This window comes from Girardinichthys multiradiatus, chromosome 8 (assembly GCF_021462225.1).
Source record: "Girardinichthys multiradiatus isolate DD_20200921_A chromosome 8, DD_fGirMul_XY1, whole genome shotgun sequence".
Classification (NCBI taxonomy): Eukaryota; Metazoa; Chordata; class Actinopteri; order Cyprinodontiformes; family Goodeidae; genus Girardinichthys; species Girardinichthys multiradiatus.
The window spans coordinates 26442069-26456459 of NC_061801.1; the positions used below are offsets into that span (position 1 = coordinate 26442069).

Below are 14391 nucleotides of genomic sequence, written 5' to 3' on the forward strand. Positions count from 1 at the left end.
TGTTTTGGAGAAAAATATTTTTATTTCACAGAATAAATAACATTAAAAAAAGACTAGACTTCTTTGTATAACTTAGCTTTAAATGTAAAAAATACCTGAACAACAGGATATTTTTTATGTTTTGAACCTGACAGAGAAAAAAGATAATCCATTCAAGGCAATCTATGAGTAAATAAAAATGCCTTATACATAAAAGGTATTTGTCAAACCGGTTATATCGATGAATCATGAAAAGGTAGGAAGTCATTTTCAAAACACCAATGCTAAGGCTTTTTTGTCTAAAAAGCCCTGAATGTTAGCTCATGGAAACAGATACAGTTGTCCACTCAATCTGGCTACACTTTCTTTGTCCTCCTGAACAGGCTGAACCGTCGGTGGGCTGAGATTTTCTCTGAAGACTGCATCTGTTGGCTTTATAGATAAAACATTCATCAGGTTGTGAGAATGCGTTGGAAAAATGGAGGTGGTATTTCAGCAAAATGTTATTTACAGATAAAAGCTCTAGAGGAGCAAATAAACTGTAAAATGTACTCTCAACAGAACCTGTGTTTGCCGCATTGCAATCATTCCTGCATCATTTCTTCACAGCATCTCACTAATAATATTTTAATATTTTTCCTTTAAAGGTTTCTGTCATATACTGTCTCACCTCCTTGTGTCTGATACAGTGGACTCCACTCTTCTCAATGACCCAATTTTTAACTTCCGGATTATATTTTTCTTGTTTGATTTTTCTTTTATGGATTCCTAAAAATGTACCAAAAACTTGAGTTACTAAACAACTGAAAAAAGAAATATTTCATACAAAACTGAATGTAACAACATTGTGTTCAGTAGCTTTTTATGCATATAACCCACCATCTTCGTGATGTCTCCCTCCTCTATCTCTCGTAGATCATTTGTACTCAGCTGCTGCCCTCTGGAGTTTAAGTTGATTTTTTCTGCACCAAACACAAACTGTGAGTTAACCAGCAGTTCACTACCATGCAAGAACAACTATACAAAACAATACCATTGAAGTGAAAGATGCCTTACTTAAATGCAGTTTTGAAAAAGTTGTATCTGACGCTGATCTCTGTCGGAAGTGGCGAGATTTTTGCTGCTGGGATTCACTGGGAATTTGCTTTGAATTCTTTGCATTTTCAAGCCTGGGCTGGCCCTCCTGAGCATCGGCTGACTCATTCTGACAAATACGAGAAGGCATTATGAAAACCAAGTTTTAGTTTATTTATTTGTTATTAAGTATGGAACTGCAAATTGTGGATCTAAGCCTGTCAAACATGGATTCCTTAGACACCTCACCTTTTGTTCTTCATGTTCCTGGAGAGCATCTGTCTCCATCTGCAATGTCTGGTTTTGCATCTGTTGTTTGGCATACTGCTCCATCTTTTGACAGACCCACTCCAAGTAGCAGAGACCAGGACTGAGTTCCTTTCCCTCAAAAACGCCACAATCCTGCACAAATAAATCCATAGGGAAATTTTTTTTTTAAATCAACCTTGTGCAAGCAGACTGGCAGTGCATAGCTATGTTAGATGTAGGTTTCAAAATGGGTAAAAATACCTTTAGAAAATGACAAAATTGACAAATTATAGATTATTTATGTAGCAAATTAATTTCTTTTAGTGGAAGCATTGAGATCTACAATCGGAACTTTTCAATCCAGACTAAAACCTTTAATTATGTGAGAAATTTGCTAATTACATGATAAACTTGCTGTGGAGAAGGTTTCAAAATATGACGGGTCTATTGCAGATTTTTCAATCCTACAAGGACACCGAAAACAATCAAAATGTCACAAAGAGCAGGGGGAAGAATTTAAAGGGAGCTCACCATCAGAACCGCTGCATTAAAACTGTTTGGCCATTACTGTACTACACTGCTAGCTTAGTGCTTTAGAGTTAACCTATGTTTCTGATCTAAACTAAATGAAATTGAAATTTATTAGGTCAGCATCTAAAAAACCCAAATAAAGAGGCTTAGTACAGCCTCCCAACTTATATGTTTGTTGTTTTTTTCTTTTGCATTTACTTCTTTTTTTACTTAATCAGTCAATGCAGATATTCCTAATTCTGCAAAAATCAAATTCCAAAATCATCAGTCCTCCTTAAGCTTGGGACACACAAGAAGACTTTCATTTGTCACAGATTTTGAAAAGACTGGACTCTAACAAACTGGGTTTTATTTTTCAACTGAAAGACAGGTGGATCATCTCGGGGTCTTGTTCACGAGAGAGGGAAGAATGGAGCGGGAGATCGACAGACGGATCGGTGCGGCTGCCACAGTAATGGGGGCGCTGTGCCGGTCCGTTGTGGTGAAGAGAGAGCTGAGCCGAAAAGCAAAGCTCTCAATTTACCGGTCGGTCTACGTTCCTACCCTCACCTATGCCCATGAACTTTGGGTCATGACCGAAAGAACGAGATCCCGGATACAAGCGGCTGAAATGAGCTTCCTCCGTAGGGTGGCCGGGAACTCCCTTAGAGATAGGGTGAGGAGCTCGGCCATCCGGGAGGGGCTCGGAGTAGAGCCGCTGCTCCTCCACAACGAGAGGAGCCAGTTGAGGTGGCTCGGGCATCTATACCGGATGCCTCCTGGACGCCTTCCTCGGGAGGTGTTCCAGGCACGTCCCACCGGGAGGAGGCCCAGGGGACGGCCCAGGACACGCTGGAGGGACTATGTCTCTCGGCTGGCCTGGGAACGCCTTGGGCTCCCCCCGGAGGAACTGGAGGAGGTGTCTGGAGAGAGGGACGTCTGGGCGTCTCTGTTGAGTCTGCTGCCCCCGCGACCCGGTCCCGGATAAGCGGAAGACGACGAGTACGAGTACGAGTACGTCAGGTGGATCACAACAACTGTGTCTGCTGAAGTATCACAGACTACAGGATTTTTAAGACCAACTAAAGTCAACTGAATGCATCAGGCTCTTCTGGAAACTCAGTTTGAAGGAACAAAAATATCAGTAGGTGGCAGTGCAAGAAGATATTCCCATAATTTGAACAGATTATATTCTGTTACATGAAATAACATCCAATAAGTTTCTAAGTTTGTTGTCATTTCTCATGATCATTGAGATTAACCTGAAAAACAAGGAATTCTCAATCTATTTGTGTCAAAATAACAAGATATTTGAACCTTATCAGATGAGCTTTATGGTTTAATACACTGTACAAACTCTCACCCCCTTAAGTTCAACTCACTTATTCGATCTCATTAACTCCACTTGTTATAATTTTTTTTTTTTTACACAGAACATAAGTTTATGTTTTTTCTAATGTTTAACTTATTGTAAATTGTCCTGATTGAGCTTGACGTAGTTGGGACCATGTAAACCTGAAAGTTGATTTTACTCAGTTTTAATGCAGCTTTTGAACTTTAATTTCTAAGTTAAGACAAATAACATTTATTTCAGTGAAGAGCATAATGATTGATTTGCATTTTATAAGCTGTCTGTGTTGCATTCCTAACAATTATTTAACCCTGACCACAACAATGCAAGGGAAACTTCTGCATACAGGTCCTTCTCAAAATATTAGCATTTTGTGATAAAGTTCATTATTTTATGGCTGCACGGTGGTGCAGTTGGTAGCACTGTTGCCTTGCAGCAAGAAGGTCCTGGGTTCAATTCCCAGCCTGGGGTCTTTCTGCATGGAGTTTGCATGTTCTCCCTGTGCATGCGTGGGTTCTCACCGGGTACTCCGGCTTCCTCCCACAGTCCAAAGATGTGCCTGTTAGGTTAATTGATCACTCTAAATTGACCTTAGGTGTATGAATGAGTGTGTGCATGGTTGTTTGTGTGTTGCCCTGCGATGGACTGGCGATCTGTCCAGGGTGTACCCTGCCTCTTACCCATAGACTGCTGGAGATAGGCACCAGCTCCCCCGCGACCCACTATGGAATAAGCGGTAGAAAATGACTGACTGAGTTCATTATTTTCCATAATGTACTGATGAAAATTTAACATTCATATATTTTAGATTCATTGCACACTAACTGAAATATTTCTGTTAGTGTGCCTGTGCACCTGTGCACGGTGGCTCTGGATGTTTCTACTCCAGACTCAGTCCACTGCTTCCGCAGGTCCCCCAAGGTCTGGAATCGGCCCTTCTCCACAATCTTCCTCAGGGTCCGGTCACCTCTTCTCGTTGTGCAGCGTTTTCTGCCACACTTTTTCCTTCCCACAGACTTCCCACTGAGGTGCCTTGATACAGCACTCTGGGAACAGCCCATTCGTTCAGAAATTTCTTTCTGTGTCTTACCCTCTTGCTTGAGGGTGTCAATAGTGGCCTTCTGGACAGCAGTCAGGTCGGCAGTCTTACCCATGTTTGGGGTTTTGAGTGATGAACCAGGCTGGGAGTTATAAAGGCCTCAGGAATCTTTTGCAGGTGTTTAGAGTTAACTCGTTGATTCAGATGATTAGGTTCATAGCTCGTTTAGAGACCCTTTTAATGATATGCTAATTTTGTGAGATAGGAATTTTGGGTTTTCATGAGCTGTATGCCAAAATCATCCGTATTAAGACAATAAAAGACCTGAAATATTTCAGTTAGTGTGCAATGAATCTAAAATATATGAATGTTAAATTTTCATCATGACATTATGGAAAATAATGAACTTTATCACAATATGCTAATATTTTGAGAAGGACCTGTACACACACCCAAGGACTGAAATATTAAAAGATAGTCAAATGAAAGCACTTAACAAAACTGTTTCAACCTTTTGTGCTCATTGGCCAGAGCTGATTTTAGCTCAGCTCTTAATACAATTCCAAATCACAATAAATGTTCAATGACTGCTGGGTCAGACATGCCCCACTGTTTCCATCACTCTCATGTCTGCTCCCAGCTGGTTAGACTGGTTAAAATCCATTCCACCTAGGATAGACAGGTTGTGAACATGAAAGAGATCCTGCATGGGTAATGACATGCCTGCCTTTAAATACAGGAGTGAGTTTGTGAATAGGTGATGCAATCGTTTCAACTGAAGACTCTACCGTACTTTCCTGTAATATTCACAAGCTTGTGCAGTGCAAGACCGTACATGAGACTGAGTCACTGACGAGTATGTAATCCCGAAACTAAACCGCAAACGAATTTAAGAAGTGTTTGGCTGTGACACAATCTGCACTGTATCAAAACTAAACTCTAAGGGATTACAATAGCTTGAATCATGAGTTTTAAATTATCGTACCTGTGAAATCATCTCGACGGAAACAACTGAAAGTGGTTTTCTCTCCATTTCTGACGTTTGTCCAGTGGGGACAGGTGGGTCGAACCTCCTCCTCACATTAAAACTCGCTGACCTTATACACCTTTTTAACTCAGATGTGTTTTGTTTGGACAGGGAAGACGTTTTAGGCTGTTTGCTGAGCACCTGATAGACTTGCTTCCACCTCTTAGAGTCAGTCTTTTGTAGTTCTGGTTTTCCTCTTAGGTTCAGGGCTGCAGGTTCCTTTTCAGCTCTGCTGGGATGCAGGTTTGGAAAGGAAGACGAGGAGGAAGCCAAAGGAGACAAGGGAACAGGCGACTGAGGTGTTGAAGCCAGGGAGAGTCTGTGACTTTGTGGCAGGAATAAATCCATTTCTGTGTTGTCTGTTGACAAAAAGCTGGCTGAGGCGGGATTTGGTGTTTCACAGCTTGCCGTCTCCACTCCAGAGTCCACCGATTCTGAGCGTGGGTTTATTCCAATGTTGGAGACAGGTGCATGAGGCCCATCAGCATTATCCTGTTCCCACTGAGACTCCGTTCGGGTTTTCTCTTCATATACATAAGCCTCCATAAGGTTACCGAAGCTCCTGTATAGATTCATCTCTGAAACGTTACGATTTTGCCCCTTCAACCCTTGCTGTTGAACTGCAAAAGGAACGTGAGCAAGACTCACATTGAGGCAATATGCGCAGGTGAGGCGGTCCCTATAGTCTACCTCTGTTGTTTCACCACGCCTCCTAATATCACTGCATGTAGGTACTTGCTTTGACCTGTCATTAAAAACAAGGAAGGAAATTCAGTTGCAACTATATTTGGAGTCCAATTGTTCCCTTATACTGTAAGAATGTTACACGAACAAGTCTCGACACGTTTACAGTGTTCTGGAACAACTTTGTATTAATAAAAAGCTATATGAAGAAATCCCGACGTCAAACAGACACTACAACCTGGAGGTCTGCCGCTTAGCTGTTTGCCAAAAGCTATGCAGTCTAACAGATTCCTAAATAGAATTGTTTCCCATGACAATACATTGTTAGGGCGTTCATGTGAAGAAAAAAGCTGAAAACGACCAAGCTGTTTCGCCACATCTACTAAGCAAACAAAGCAGGATTTATCAGAGACTGTAGGAATGTGTTGAACTGACTCTCCTGTCTGCTGACATGACTGGCATTCTTCAGGTGAATGCTGCTCAGGACATCTGATCTGCCGCAGGCTCATTCACAATTCTGGAAATACAAACAAAAAGAACGATTTTTATTGTTTAATGGAGGAAATAAGTCACTTCTTGCAGGGGAGATGTTGAGTGCCCTACTTTACTGTACATACATGCAACGTATTTGGATCTGCATAGGTATTCATACCCTTTGAACCTTTGTACATTTTCTCATTTAACAAACACAAACTCCAATCTTTTTTTAAACATACAATAGGTAGCATGACACAACTGCAAACAAGACATAGACATCCTCCAAAACTGACATGACAGACTAGAAGGATTATAATCAGAGAAGCAGTCAAGAGGCGTATGGTAACTTTAGAGAGCTGCTGGAAGCCACAGCTCAGGTGGGGAAATCTGCTCACAGGAAAACAATTAGTTGCACACGTCACAAATGTCTTGAAGAATGGCCAGAAGAAAGCCAGTGTTGACAGAAAGCTGCTTGCAACTTTCTACAAGGAGAAGACCTGTGAAAGAATGTGGTCAGGTCATGACACCAAATTTGACCTTTTTGGGCTGCATGCACAACAATATGTGTAGAAAACTATCACTGCACATGACCCTGTACATTCCATTCCCATGGTGGTGGCAGCATCATGCTGTGGGAATGCTTTTGTAGAGCAGGGACAGAAAAGCTCATAGGGGGTGATAGGAAGATGCAGGGAATTCCTGGGAGAAAATATGTTAAATGTTTTGGTTGTACCTCTGCTCCAACATACCTGTTTTAAATGATTGCATTACTTCTTTAGTATACCATCAAGTTCTGATGAAGCCTGTTAATGACTACTTTCTTCAAATCAGGTAAGTGGAAAATATGTAAAATATTCTAATCTTCCAAGTGTGCAGTGACGTAAAATTAGTGATGCATGTGATTGTTTTTCACATTCTTTAACTGTTTCTCTCGCCTTCTTTTTAACAATATTGTTAACATTTCTGTTCACAAAGCCTTATTTCTCAACAAATATTTCTCAACTCCCGCGGTACATTTCTTTTTTTAACCCGAGGTCCACCAGGGGTCGTAGTTTAGCCATTTTCAGACATCTCTGTCCAAATGCGTTTACTTTGTGCTGTAGTCTGTCAGCACGTGTAAAGACATCGTTTATCTATCTAAAATGACCCATAGAAATTTTGAAATGTGTAAAACAAAAAAACAAAAAATCGACTAAACAATACATTTTTGTCTCCTTTAAATTGGTTTTGTTCTGTTCTTGGTGCTCACGTCAGTCGGTTCTATGTGACCCAGAGCTCTATCTGTGTGTTTTGGTTTAAATTCCTCTGTGGCAACCAGTAAACAACGCAGGAAAGCTGGGATCTAAACAACGGCTGCTCCAACATGGATGAAAGTGTCCATGAACGCAGCAAAGCTCTGCTGTCAAACGCTCCCTACCACATCCCAGGGTGAGTAAATGTCCCCGCCCGCACATAAAAAAGTGAATATAAGTATATGATTTGGCAATAACAAGACTGAGAACAGTTTATTTAAAATTAAAGGTGTCTCAACATTTTTCTAAAAAATAAGGTTAATTAGTTTTCTTTCTCAGTAATTTGCAACCAGAAAAATCGCATTACAAAAATACAACAAACTCAAGTGTTCACTGTACCTTGACCTCACTGGTGTGTTGTCTTGTTGGAAATGATCCTACAACCTTGCCACGCCTTTCCCTCCCGTCTTTGGCGCAAAGTTCAGCTCAGCCTGGTTGTAGGCGAGCTGTCAGAGAACAAATGTTTTCAGGTGTCTCTGGTTCTGGTTCAGATTCTGTCAGGGTCGTCCTACGATTTCTCCTGAAACCTGCTGTGTATTTTCTTGGGGATAGACAGAACAATTTTACCAGCACTCAAACATTTTAGTTGCAAAAATCAGATCTGCTTTAAATGTATGACTTTTATACTTTTCAGAGCAGTCTGATAAACTTTATTTTGAGAAACTCCCAAAATCCTTCCTCTGTGCATTTTAGGAGAGATTCGGCCTTTTGATGTAGAGGTGAACCAACAGTTGGCTTTCTACAAGGTTCTGACACAAAAGGAAATCTGAATCTCATTTGCTTGTCGTGTAACCTGTTTATCCAAAGTCCTACTTTCCCAAAAGCCCAATCTGGCCTGACAGAAACTCAATGCAAAACACTCAAGAGGGTCTAAAAAACATTTCCTGAGGGGAAGATGCCATAAATTGTTCGTTTGTTTCTTTGTGTTATTAATTAGGTATACAGGGCACTGCCCTGGGCTCAGGTTCAGCTCAGGCAAGCCTTTCGGAAAGCTCACAGCTGAGGTGCTGTGTCAGAAGAAGCACCCAGAGTCTGACACATCCCGTTTGCCAGTAAGCATCCCTGATGACGTCTTGAAGAAGACAATACCAGGATACTCAGGTACTCAAGGTGTCTAGCGCACTGACTCAGAGAATACGCTGGCTAATTTAACCTCCAGAATGTAGCTTAAATTAATGCACAAACAACAGAATGTTTATATCTTAAGTTCTTGCAATACGCCCTTGAGTTTTGAACAGCAATATGAGACCAAGGTATAAAAAGCCCTGAATTATTCAAGAGAAGCTACAAGTGAGGTGAAACGTTGATGCAGCAAGCAGAAGGGGTTAAAATGTCACATGGTACAATAGCTGGTTAACAAAACCAGCAAGCTAAAGTGAAAAATGTGGTAAAGCAACAGAAAAATACGCCTGCAAAGATTTGTTGGTTGAGTGGAAACCTACCAGTGCAAAATCAATGTACAGTATGTATCTTTAAAAAGTTTTGATTTTAAATCCAAACAACAGAAACTATTCCATGTATTCGGTTGGAGACCTGCTCAGTGAGGCTAAGCGGTTTAGATTAGACAATTAAATTACTCTTATTTGTAAATGACACAATAAATAATCAAAGGCAATCTACATCAGGACATAATTACACCATCAGCATTAAGGCCTATTATATTTCTGACCAAAATATCAATCAAACTTATTCACCAAAATAACATTCAATTCTATTCAAAAATACTTTATTAATCCCAAAAATGGAAATTAAATTCTGTTAACGTGTGATATTGATGTCTGATTTCAAGGGTTTTTCAAATGAATAATGCTTTTTCAAAATAGGGTGCAACACTTTTTGTAAGAGAATTGCATTACAATAAATTAGAATTTAATCAAAAGTTAATTTATTTGAGCAATTTAAGTCAAGAGTGAAATTCATATTAAATGGATTCTCTACACAAGCATTTATTTGTTTCAAGTTCTTATATCTGTTAATTTCAATGATAATTGGTTTATGTTTAATTTAATACAAAAAAGAGGCCCTACCATGTATTAAGTCACTATCCTGTACAAGGCATGGCCTTACTTTTTCGTAGGCTCTCTTTTCTTTATTAAAAATCAAATTTTCCAATTGCACCATTATAATAGTTACATTTTCTGGGAAACTGATTTTAGTAGTATTTTGTCAGTAAGCCAAAATCCTAAAAATGAATAGAATTAAGAAAGTTTGTACATGCCGTTGTCATTCAATGGCTTTTCCTTATTTTTATTACTTCCAACATTGAAGGGACGAAGTGAAGAATTCAAAGTATGAAGCAAAAGTATAAAGAACTATGTAGCAAACAGAAAATTGTGAAATAACTCAAAACATCTTTTATGTTATAGATTCTTTAAAATACCCCCTTTGCTTTGATCACTGCATTGCACATTCTTGGCTTTCTCTCCATGAGCTTCATGACGTTGTCACCTGAAATGGTTTTCCAAAAGTCCCGAAGGGCTTCCCAGAAGTCATAATAAAAATAAAGACAAACCATTAAATAAGAAGGTGTATCCAAGCTAATGACTGGTAGTATATATAACTCTCTGTGTAATGAATCTATATTTGTAAATTCTACTTTTTAACCGAAATGAATTGTACATTACATATCAAAGATTTACAGTGTTTAAAAACTATATGGATGGTGCTTTTAAACACTATCCATATGGTTTAGGGCTGCACAGCATTTTGTATTACAGTTGTCTTTTATTTTTTGTGCAATATACCAGTCAGAACTGCTTAACTGGTATATTGCTTGACCGGACATTCAGGGAGACTGATTGAAGATAAAGAGTTGTGAGAAAATTGTTTGTCTATCATAACTGATATCTTAAAAACAAAATTCAACAATAATATAGAGTGTCATACTAGGGTTGGTATAAAATTAGACTGCCATTTATTGTTTATTGTCATAAACTGAGCCTTTAATGTTGATGTTTATTAGGTTTCATTCCAAGAAGTAAAAACTACTTTGGCTGCAACTATTCTGAAACCTATCGGAAAGCAATGACTGAAGTTTATTTGGAAAACCAGGCGAGACTCCAGCAGCGATCAGTGCACCTTCCTGTCATCACCAGCTGCAGCAGCCAACAACCCAACGTAAATTATCTCTCTCACATATAAATATCTTTCTCTTTCTGTCACCCACAATAATGTTGGCAAAAAACTCCCTTTAATTTTAAAAATGTTTACATGATGTAATAGAAGCACAAATGTACTAATCAGTAACAAAAACAATTCAGCTCCCAGAAGGAGAGGTCCAATTTGAATATCATTGTCACTCATACAGACCATGGATGTGAGTGATTTGTGTGAAAGAAAATGGCACATCTAGTGTGGACACCTGGAGGCCTAGGAGGTGGTTAATCGTGGTAATTGAGAGCACCCATGCTATGTTGTGAAATTAGATATCATGCCGACCCTGTCACATTTCGTGAGTTAGGAGCTGGACCAAAGCACAAACAGGAACGTGGGAGCGGCATAGTGAGTTAAAGGATTTAACAAAATCAAAGACAGAACTTACAGCACAGCATGAGGAGAAAAGGATGCGCAGCACAGGGAAAAAAACACATAAAAACAGGAAGAAATAGGGACAATAACAAGCAGTTAAAAAAGCATTCTAACAGGAGGATCCAGCGCACAACTTAAATACTGAGGGAAGTGTGGAAAAGACATAGGATGCCGGTACGCAAACTGGAGGTAATGTGGAGCAGCTGAGGCAAAAGGTAAGTAGGAAGACTGAGGGAGGGAGACTAATTAACACAGAGTAGCTGAACTAAGACACACAAAGAAAACACTTAACCAGGGAGAAAGGAAAAATACTAACCTAGGAGGAGCAAACTAGAATACACAGAGATCAGATCACAGGAATAAACTGAGAAACTAAACACAAAGGAAAAACTAATATGGCAACACCTTAGAGACAATGATCAACACAGAGAAATGAACAGAATACAGCAACACATTTTATAACATAACAAGCAACAGAGAGATGATAATGCAAACACAAATGTAAAACAAAACCAGCACACAAGGATCATGACGTAGCCACAATGCAACCAACAGATAACTTTTGTCAAGTGCTGATAATCCAGTCTTGTGTATCCATGAGGCTTTCTCTGTGCTTGGTTTGACTGACCGTCTGACTCTCCGACAACTGCCTGATAACACCATCAATCCACCTGACTCATGCTTTCTTGTGCATGTTCGAGTCATGGCAGCTCCCCTCAAATTGAATCAATAAATAGCTGCTGCTGGTGTGCATTGGTAATGAATTCAGTCCAAATACAACATTTCCCTTTGGTGATAATTCCATTTAAAAAGGGTCACTGATATGATCTGTTCTCTTTGTTACTAGTAAATCCCTGCATTAAACCATAATTTAATGGAGGAAAAAGATATATGTCTACAAAACCTTTTATGTCAACACTTTTTCAGAGATTTGTATACACCGATCAGACGTAACATTATAACCACCTGTCTAATAATTTGTTGGTCTTCTCTTTGCTGCCAAAAAAGCTCTTATCCATTAGAGTATGGATTCCAACAGACCTCTGAAAGTGTGCTATGGTATCTGGCACCAATATGATAGAAGCTAATTATTTAATTAGCCCTGTATGCTGTGAATGGGGGGCCTCCATAGATCCTGGAGTGCATTAACATGCTGCAAGACACCGAAACAATTGTGCTTGCTCAGTATGAGGGATTGCTCCAAAGTCAACGCCAGTGACTGTCCACTGTCTCTACATGCTCATCCAGGAGGAGTGACTGCTACAAATCTCTGACTCGATGCAATCTGCTGGGTTTCCTTAGATAGAAAAACGTTTTATCCAACTTGAATAAATAACTGAATCTGACTGCACTGTTCAATAGTTAGGATTAATTGGAATGTATGTACCTGACTTTTGTGAAGTGCCTTGAGACAACATGTGTTGTGAATTGGCGCTTTATAAATAAAACTGAATTGAATTACCATTTCCAACCTGACTGCTCTGTGGCTATGCACAACAGACTGTGAAGCACTGTGTATCTTCTTTACCTTCACTCCCCACTTGTATCAACGACACTGTCGCTGGTTCCATACTGTTTCTTTTTTGGACCACTGCAGATCAGGAACATCGCACAAGACCTGTAGTTTTGGACATTGTCTAACCTTGTCATTTAGCCATCACAATTTATACTTGACCATATTTTCTATATCTAACACAACAAGTCTGAGGACAAACTATAACTCTAACATCTCACCCCACTAAATGATAAAGAGATAATCAGTGCTCTTCACTTCACTGTCCGTTGTCATAATGTTATGCCTAATTGGTGCTTTTTTACTGTTTAATATTCTAATATTTTCCCGTTTTAATGCTTCTGTGCCATTTTTTTTCCCAGAGACCCAAACCACCACTGATGGCAGTCTCGGACAACATATTCCTCTACAAGCCCTTGAAGCCCTTCATGCCTTCAGGAAATCCATACCAAATGGATGAGGATGACCCCCAGAAGTACTTCATCTCAGGTACAGAACACAAAACGTCCTATAATTCTTCAGACGAGAGGTTTTTCACAACTTGGCAGAGTTTGACTTATTATTTTTTTTATGGCCAATGCCAATCTTCTAAATTCTGGGCCAATTTTTCAGCCAGTTTATTTGAAAAGAATTGAAATAAAACAATAAAACACTTGCGTGCATATTCTGAGAAATAATTTGATGTGTCTTGGGATTTAGAGCTGGAACTTGATGCAAATCAGTGCACTTCTATCTCTCTTAAAGTTAATTCAAAGCTCTTTATAGATGCAGTTTTAAGCAGAGGTGTTTTTTGATTTTGGCCAAATGGGCAGTTGCCCTGGACGGCATTAGAAAACATGGCACGCTAGATAAAAAAAGATACCTTGTCATTTGTGCCTTGAACACGTTTTTACTGCTGTTGAGAATGGGGAAGCTATTTTAACTGCTTTGTGTGGTATTACACCGTCGTATTACACTATCCCATACCAGATAATATCAGACAATCCAATGCATTTTAATTTGGGGACAGCAAGGGGAGGATTTTGCTCAGGTCATCATTTATATGAGAACCATAACTGGCTCTAAACATAAATTCATCCGTTTTTTCCTCTCTAGAAATGTATAGAGAAAGTAGCACAATATTCTGGACAATCTCCTTTGAAATATGTTGGTGCTGTGCTGAATCCCCCCTGCCTGTCAGTGGAAGCATATTGGCAAAAAGGGCATTTTAGCAACAACACTTTGCTGTCCACTGATGTCCCTGCCCCAAATTGGCTAATATGCTTATGTGCAGCTTATTTATTTAATAACAAAGGTAAAACGTGTTCAACCAATTAATAATTTCTCAATATTAGCAAACCACACTGGCATACTGCCATCATTTAACAATTAAATTAATTATTCTATACAAAAGCAGAACAACATTGGTAGTGAAGTCATGCTTCTGACAGCTTGACCAAAACAAAAAAGTATTATTAAATAAAAACATTATTTTAAAATTGCATTTACTGCTGATCTGTAGAAAAGGTTACAGTATTAAAAGTGACTGTTTTGCTACCAGAGGTTTTGTGCACAGGGTGGATGGAACAACTTCCCATTAAATTAACAGCTAATTGGTTGAAACTTAAAACATATTTGTGAATGTTAGCTGGACAGTGATCCCAAACACCCGTCTGAAGTGTTTTTGGC

General features: G+C 39.4%; 2 protein-coding genes across 2 annotated transcripts in view; one reads left to right on the plus strand and one right to left on the minus strand.

The window, feature by feature from the left end:
• Nucleotides 1-8537, minus strand: si:dkey-106l3.7. Its single transcript, XM_047372137.1, has 8 exons — nucleotides 8022-8537; nucleotides 6349-6430; nucleotides 5188-5974; nucleotides 1303-1455; nucleotides 1036-1183; nucleotides 859-941; nucleotides 650-747; nucleotides 1-411 (listed from the first exon to the last, which is right to left on the minus strand). The coding sequence occupies exons 2-8, from the start codon at nucleotides 6420-6422 to the stop codon at nucleotides 336-338; spliced, it is 1419 nt and encodes a 472-aa protein (XP_047228093.1). The 5' UTR covers nucleotides 6423-6430; nucleotides 8022-8537; the 3' UTR covers nucleotides 1-335.
• The window catches only part of fam166b (family with sequence similarity 166 member B), a 9276-nt gene continuing 2549 nt past the window's right edge, over nucleotides 7665-14391 (plus strand). The window contains exons 1-4 of the mRNA XM_047372138.1: nucleotides 7665-7818; nucleotides 8620-8783; nucleotides 10645-10799; nucleotides 13086-13212. Coding sequence (XP_047228094.1) covers nucleotides 7754-7818; nucleotides 8620-8783; nucleotides 10645-10799; nucleotides 13086-13212 — 511 coding nt within the window. The 5' untranslated portion in view covers nucleotides 7665-7753. The remainder of the gene's footprint in view (nucleotides 7819-8619; nucleotides 8784-10644; nucleotides 10800-13085; nucleotides 13213-14391) is intronic.